The sequence below is a fragment of the Ptychodera flava genome, chromosome 3 (genome assembly GCF_041260155.1).
Source record: "Ptychodera flava strain L36383 chromosome 3, AS_Pfla_20210202, whole genome shotgun sequence".
NCBI lineage: Eukaryota > Metazoa > Hemichordata > Enteropneusta > Ptychoderidae > Ptychodera > Ptychodera flava.
Window position 1 is genome coordinate 31,042,423 of NC_091930.1, and position 8,525 is coordinate 31,050,947.

The following is an 8,525-nucleotide window of genomic DNA, read 5'->3' on the forward strand; positions in this document are numbered from 1 at the left end:
CATAAATCAAGTGCATTTCAAACAAGGAAGAGTAGATGACCTTTATTTGCTTATTAATCAACTTAATAAGATATCCAATTATCCAAAAATTAATTTCCAATCGTGTTGAAAACTAAAGTTTTAAAAGAGATATCAAGTCAGCAAAAACGGCTTTATCGCAACTAGTTGAAGGAATTCGTTGCCGATATTATACGCTGGTACCCGCTTGACGTTATCGCTGCTAGCATTAAGTTCAAGCGGGTACAAAGATCAAATTGAATATATCAAGACCAACCATTCTGCGTGGAGAAACAATAACAGGAAATGAACATCACGTGGTTCATCCCCTCCCCTTTCAGCAAGAACCTGGAAAGTAATATCGGCAAGAAATTCCTTCCATTTGTTGACAAACAATTTCCAAAAGGATCTAAGCCTCACAAGTCCTTTAATAGAAACACAATAAAGGGGAGTTATTGCTGTATGAAGAATATGGCTAGTGTAATCAAATCGCACAATAAGAGGGTAATCACGATATACCAACGTAAAGATCGATCAGCGGATTGTAATTTCCGGGACAAAGTCATTGAATTAGGGTAATTGTCAAGTCAAAGGTGTGGTTTACAAGGTCAAGGTATCAGCGGGGGACAACACAGGGAAGGTTTACATCGGTCTCACTGAAAACACCTTTAAAACGCACTTCGCTAATCACATGCAATCGTTCCTTAACGAAAGGTATTGGCACTATACACAGCGCTCAGTTCCAGATGGAGGCCATCTGAACTGATTTCACTACATCTAAGATGATTAGTTAGCTATTCTGATACATTGAAGGCAGACTCTGTTTCAAACGATATTCCATATATCAGATGTAATATGATTTCTGAAATCGGATCACCACGGAAGCAACGCTCCAGTGAAATCATACAATAACGCATTGTGTTCCTTTGTTCCTGTTGCCATGACATTCATCAAACCACTGACAGATTCTTCTGTTGAAGTAGGATTATCAGGTCCTCCCAAGTCAGTTCGCACTGATCCCGGATCAAGATTTACCACCAGTATCTTATCAGCCTCCAGCTCAATACTTAGGTTTTGGTAACCATATTCAATGCAATCTGTGAAGAGAGGATTCAAAAATGTATTTGGCAGGTTCAAACTTGTATAATATCATACTAGTATATTGATAGCCTAAATACTTATGGGTCGAGATGTGGAAAAAGTGTTGTAATTGCTATCTAGCAGAGCTGGGACAGGCTCGAGCTCTCAGCTAGACAGTCCCTTATAAGACGTTTTGTGCCAGTACTTAAATCTAGTATTATGATATAAGAGCAATAAAAAACCTCAGTAATGGTAGCCTAGACCCAATACTCGCTTTTGGCCTTCGTCCACATTCTGCATGGCCACGAGATGTTTTAGCGTCTTATAATAAAAAACAGCTAATCTAAAGGAGAGACGATGACGTCACTGGCGTCCCTTTGAAATTCAGTCAGTCAAAATCTTCCTCTCATGATTGACCAATGATTAAGTTAAGTGAATGTTGATCGTAAGCTAGCCAGAGAAGGTGTGTTAATATATGGCGTAATTAATATTGATCAGCGACACCAATTTAATCATAGGGAAATTATGGGAGGAACATTCCAACCTCACATAAAAGTAAGTATTAATTAGTTAGTAGTACAGATATTTCTCAATTTTTTTTCCACTCCAGTCACAAACACTATACAACTTGCATATGCCTTTCAATTTTTTTTGCAATACAATCTAATATGGCTGACGAATGATCATATGTCAGGAAATATATGATGTGACACTCATGAAACGCATATTTCACTTTAATTTGCACCAGGGCAATGTGCTATTTCTACAAGTCATTCTGCCTTGCAATACGATGCTGTATTCCTGTCTGGGGACCATTGTGTCAGATCGATTTGCTTGAACCAACACTTGCTGTAATTGACTTTGTTCTGTCTTTGCACCGGCACAAAATAAAAGTATTTATGAATTTGTTTTGCAACACATGAGAAGGTGAAAATGTAAAATGTTTCGCCTAGAAGACACACATCATATACTTTCAATTGATGATGATTCATCGATTGAACATGATCGTACGATATGATGGTAAGGCGTGAAGATAGATTTTAATGGTCAGCCATAGGGGGTAAACGTTTCATATACGCTTTAAACACCGTGTGTCTTTCCCTTGAATATTATCCAAAATTTGTCAATACTTATATGGAAAATTATCAACGAGAACTGTAATGAACAAAGAATCGTGTATTAGGTTCGATCACTGATAACTGTAGCAATTGCATAAAAGCCTTTACAACAAGCCAAAACGAAAAGCCTTTAAAAGATTCAGCTATAATTTACCTTATCTGTGAAACATACCTTAGAACATCTATAGCTGTAATGTTCCAGCAAATGTATTGATATCAATGGAACTCCAATGACTGGATATATTCATGATTGCAGCACGCGATGCGCTATACTCATCTGTACCATAGGTCTGTGCTGCCTTCCTTATGAGAGGCAGAAACCTCTGTGGAAATCAAAATCACGAGTTGATATTATATCAGCTATTATATCAATATTATGGACAGTTTTTGAATGTAACGAAATGTATTAAATATCGTGATAAAAGAACAACGCTTTTTCTTCAAAACGACACCAAATGGTGTACGCTAACTATGTAATATAATATTATGATACATTATATTATATTATGTTACATTATATTATATTATATTATGTTATGTTATATTATATTATATTATATTATATTATATTATATTATATTATATTATATTATATTATATTATATTATATTATATTATATTATATTATGTTACATTATATTATATTATATTATATTATATTATATTATATTATATTATACTATATTATATATATTATATTATATTATATTATATTATATTATATTATATTATATTATATTATATTATATTACATTATATTATATTATATTAAATTATATTATATTATATTATATTATATTATATTATATTATATTATATTATATTATATTATATTATATTATATTATATTATATTATATTATATTATATTATATTATATTATATTATATTATATTATATTATATTATATTATATTATATTATATTATATTATATTATATTATATTGTATTAGCATTAAGGGTCTTCATCTCCTACTCTAGAATAAACACCTTTAGGGTGCATTGATGGTGTACCTTGCATACGAGAATGTGTGTAAACATACTAAAGTTTTGAATAATACATCCTAGGGTAAAAAAGAGTCATTTGTTTGTAAAAATACGACTTTCTTACCTTTGTGACTAATACTGGACCAACTGTGTTCACTTTATATGTTGAAAGCATTGTTTCTTCCATGACATCTTCAATTTTCTCTTCATCAAAGAGAAATCCAGCATTATTTATCAGCAAGTTGAGTCCACTTCCAGCAAGTATCTGTTCCACCTGCAAGGCTGCACTGTCAATGGTTGTCTTGTCCACAACATCTGGAAAATCGAAACATCTTTCTTATTTCTCGCAGGCAAATTGCATTTCCAACATTACATATTTTCTGGCAAGTGTCATAGTTTCTTGTATAACTTCACTATATTTTTCCTCGAAGGAGAAAATATAAATTATCCGATTGTGTCGGCTATTTGCAGTAAGGCACCTTAAAAAAGATTCTTTGTTTGCCACCCGCGTGCGCGTTGGTTTTTGGGCGAAATCTGAAAAACAAAAACAGATCGTCTATTTGAAAATACGGCGCCTTGTGTCCTTCCTTTTTTCACAGTGTTACATTCAGAGCGCCATCACGCAGCAGTTGACCTAATTGTTGCGAAAACGCAAATGTCTTACGATCGTTGCAATGCAAAGCAGACTTCCTGTTGTAAAAGGGTACATCAGCTGCTGTACGTAAAGTGTTCATGTTCACCTCCTATCGATTGTTTAACTACAAGTTGATTTGTCTTTCAAAGTTCTTATGTCGACTGAAGGGCGTTAAATTGGTTTGTCCCCATATAACACTTATTTGAACGTGGAACTGAACTAACTTTCAATTTAGCTTTTCCACGATCTGCGATTGATCACAATATTAGATCCCCATCGGAGCAGGTAATGTTCGATGTTGAATGCTCTAAATAGTTCACACGCACTTGAAGTTGCTCTTACTTTGAACATTGTTTCTGCTATCAAACGATTGGATCATTTATAAGTTTGTATTAGAATTCAGTTGTCAAAAATAGTTATGGCCATTCGGCATTAGATATTTATATGCTGCCTTGACAAGCGGTATATTTGGCATTTTAGTAACTATTCAATAGCGCTGATCGCTGAATGTCATTTTCTTTCTTTAATATGGAAAAATAAGTATTTGTCCGCATATTCAACAAGAACGATGAAAGTAAAACCTACCAGTGTTACAATACTTATTAAACCTCTCACCAATTCATTTGATTTTATTGCTCAGGCGAAAGCGCATGCAACCATCAGAATTTCAGGCAGCGGTATCCGATGTCGCGCGTGCAGCTATATTTAGTAACAAACCTGAAATCCCAATCAGCGCTATTGAAAGTAAAAATAAAAATAGCACCAAATAGCACCGGACATATTGCTTATTGTCGACATTTATAAACAATATCACACTGCTAATACGACTAACCAATAAGTCAATTTGAAGTGAGTAGCTGGAAGGGTTTCTTTGCAAAGTGGAACAAGCGGCCGATAAAGTACTTCTGTGTTATGTAGAGAATAACTATTTTTGACACATTTGTTGATGATGAAGGTGGATATTTTTGGTAGCTCATTTCAGTGGCCTGACAAAATATGGCAAAAATAGCTGCAAAAATACATAATTGAAAAGTTCCAAGATCATCCCTTAACACATGTCAACGAAAGGTATCAGATGAGTAATTTTTTGAAAATAACATTTAGACAAAAATGGCAAAAATTGCCCTCCCCCGGTAAAATTGCAGATTTCGTCATAATTTCAATATATCACATTAAGTTCATCTGTACGAGCCTGTATACCATATCTTACAGCTCTCATATGAGTAGTTTTTGGGAGAAATACAATTTTTGACCAAATATGGCAAAATTAGTCCCAAAATTACAAAATGGCAGATTTCGTCATTTTAATACATCATAAATAAGATAACCAATAAGAAACTGTATACCAAAAATACAAAGTTCACCACGATTTGAACTAACCTTATTGAGGTCACCCAAAGTGAATTGCATATCAAATTTCAAAGCAATCGGACATATAATTTCAGAGAAGAAAGCCATTGTTTACGGAAAAAAGATGGACAACGGATTACGACGGAAAATCAGTCTATTTGATAAGCTCAGTATCGCTGACAGCAGAGCTAATAAATGCAGAAACTCCTCAAATATTTTTTTCTCTTTGATTTTCTGAAGGCAAAGATTGAAGATTGACAAAGTTTAATTGAAGATTTCCACACAATACTGACTTCATCAACAACAATCTAAATGTGCTCTTGTCATTAGGTTGCTTTGTAAAGACATACAACGGAATATAATGCATTCCATGTGCGATGTTTCCCTGTAGATGCAAGGCTTAATTGTGTACTTCCTTGACAGTACTGCTACGTATCAAAGCTAGTTTCAACTGTTTGTTGCTGCTGTCAATTACACTTTGTTGCTTAACATGTTAATTACTACTACTTTCTTATCTTTTGTCTTCATTTTTATCTGGAAATAATTTACTTGTTGGTTTACATGATTCCATTTTTGTGCATTTTTGTTAGTTATATCATTTACAAGTTTATTGGTACTTTTACTTTATTTTATGTTATTGGTGTTACTGTTAAGTGTAATTTGTTTACATATGAACTATGAATTTGTTTGTTGAAATAATACAGGTTTTTATGTCTACTTTTTGTAGTTTTTGTAATAGAAATGCTTTAAGCTTGTTCGCAGGACATAAGTATGAATATTTAGCAACCTTAATATATTGTCATACCTATACGGAAATGCATCAGACATCAATTAATAAAATGACATGGCAATTATGAATATATTGATAAGCTTAATATTTTTAACATGATAAAATGTAAAACAATAAATTAGAATTAATACAAAAATAAAATTGCAGAAAAACGTCAAAATTATCAAACAGAAACATTTTATATATACCTATCTTGAGCACTGTAACAGATGGATTGTCCTTGCATATCTGCTGTAATTCCTGTAAAACAAGTCAAAACAATGATATATATATAAATATATATATATATATATATATATATATATATATATATATATATATATATATATATATATATATAATATATATATATATTTAAATATTAAATACATATATAAGTTCAGATGTAGCTCAGTTTTTAGGGGAAATTTTTTGACAGTTTACTCAATAAATTGCTATGTATTATGATTTGATACGTATGGGAGAAGCTGTATATCAGCAACATCTTGGTTTCTAATAATTGCCCCAAAAATGGCGACACTCCGCCATAGGCATTCATAAAATTTTATGACTCTTTAAAATGCGTGCGCAAAAAATTGCTACCCCACTCAAAACAACACTGCCCCCCCCCCTTTGACTTCTGTCCAGTCCCTTATCTGATTAATGCATCCTATATTCAGCATTGTTATTATTTGAAATTGAATTCAAGTCGGGACAAGAATTCATTTGAGGACAATTAAAATAGTCATTACATATGTATGGCCTTGTTGACAAGCAGAATCCCTGGCATACTACATGCTATAGGGAGTTGGACAGGAAACATTTGATACATAGAACAAGAAAACTAAAATGACGACCTAACGTTACAGCAAATGTCCCTTTAATTATTGTAATATAACAAAGTCAGAAGTTCTATTAAGGTTACATATACACATTTCAAACTTTTCAGTTTGGAGAGGGAGGGAGAGAAGGGTCACCTTTTAGAAAGTGGCATCAGGGGGAGGTTCGTATTTTTAGAAAAGGGCATTAGAGGAGGTCAATTTTTACATAAAGGACCACCCTCGATTTCTTCCGCCCATCCACTCATAATAACTGAAGGCTCCCTCAACTACCGAAGAAGCCTGCATTGGTTGGCTCGCAACGGATGTTCTGCAGCGATAACCCTGAGCTGACCAAGGCGCTGTCGATACGCGACTATTTGAATCCACAAAGAGAAAGGCTGAATACAACCACAAGTTCACAACTATGGTGTATGTCTGCACCCGTGCCCTCAGATCACTATATGTTAACCTTACAAAGATGGAAGGGACGAGTCGACACCACTCTGCCGCAGGCGTGCTGTGGGCTGGGTAAGTTTTAATGGTGCAGAGTTTATGCTATGAGCAGAGCTACGTTCCAACGTTCTCATACGTAAACTATCCTCAGGAGAACGTCGGACGGAATATAAACTCACACAGTCACAGCATTAACTCTACACTATGAAAAGTATCCAGCCCACAGCCCGCGTACGCCTGTGGTCGACACGTAGGCGGCTATTAAATACTCACGTAAGCAGTTACAGGTGACCTGCACGATGCAAATATATGTACAGGAGGAGATGGCAGTCGGACAAATTGTTTCACAAACTCCAAGCCGATGCCCCGGCTACAACCAGTAATTAACACACTTTTTGCTTTCAGACATGCCGCCATTGTCTACTGGCTCCTGTGGTATATCTCTAACATCTGCGTTTCCCGTGCAAGCTTTTAAGTTGCGACACACGCGTGTCCTTGAACCTCTACGTGGCAGGGATCCGGATGCGCCTCCGAAGAACAGTCACATGTTTTCTAAAATTTTGCTCTGCGCCTACGCCCCCAACACATGCAAATGTGTGTACATATGCCTGAGAAGAAGAAAATTAGGAAACCAAATAACTATGAAGTATATATAAGGGTTATGCCGCCATGTCAACATCGGCGCTCGATTTTACTGTGGAAGTTAGCAAGTTCATCTATCATGTAACCGTCGGTCGTTCCTTATTATTCTCAAAATTCATATCTGATACTTAATCTTCTTCAAAAACGCTCCATTCGTGTGACTTTCGGCCGAGTTCGACGGACACATCGCCAAAACATAAGCGTGAGCAACATTCCAGTCTCTTCTCGGGCACCTCTACTTAACTGACGTTCGCGCCGCCTACCCATGCGTGGTGACTGGAATTTAGCTTGACGCTTATGTTTAGGCGATGTATCTCTCGAACTAGGCCGAAAGCCGGGCACAATCTAATCGCCATCGACGCTGCCTGAATAACGCAACACCTGTATATATATATATATATATATATATATATATATATATATATATATATATATATATATATGTGTGTGTGGTGTGTGTGTGTGTGTGGTGTGTGTGTGTGTGTGTGTGTGTGTGTGTGTTTAGGTGTGTGTGTGTGTGTGTGTATTACGTCATTATTATTTCAGTGTGTTAGTGTAGATACTCTGTATCTCCCTATAGATTCTCCTAAAATTAAGCTTTGGGCAGCGCTTCCTATCACTGCCTATTTTACCAACCAGAGATTCATAATACAATAAGTCTAATCCATCATTTGC

The 8,525-nt window shown here is 35.0% G+C and overlaps 1 protein-coding gene across 1 annotated transcript; it reads right to left on the bottom strand.

Annotated features, from left to right (window-relative positions):
• Positions 1–600: 600 nt before the first annotated feature.
• On the bottom strand, positions 601–7,642 carry LOC139126187 (uncharacterized). Its single transcript, XM_070692238.1, has 5 exons — positions 7,482–7,642; positions 6,144–6,195; positions 3,306–3,496; positions 2,368–2,518; positions 601–1,094 (listed from the first exon to the last, which is right to left on the bottom strand). Exons 1-4 carry the CDS (start codon positions 7,623–7,625, stop codon positions 2,378–2,380), a joined length of 528 nt encoding a protein of 175 aa, XP_070548339.1. The 5' UTR covers positions 7,626–7,642; the 3' UTR covers positions 601–1,094; positions 2,368–2,377.
• Between the last annotated feature and the right edge of the window lie 883 nt (positions 7,643–8,525).

What these genes read in the sequence shown, in the direction of transcription:
- LOC139126187 (XM_070692238.1), bottom strand. Translation starts at nt 7,625, where the DNA reads ATGGCGGCATGTCTGAAAGCAAAAAGTGTGTTAATTACTGGTTGTAGC. An exon ending in TGTTACAGTGCTCAAGATAG is followed by an intron (nt 3,497 to 6,143) that starts GTATATATAAAA and finishes TCGATTTTCCAG; the next exon opens with ATGTTGTGGACAAGACAACC. An exon ending in GTCCAGTATTAGTCACAAAG is followed by an intron (nt 2,519 to 3,305) that starts GTAAGAAAGTCG and finishes TGATTTCCACAG; the next exon opens with AGGTTTCTGCCTCTCATAAG.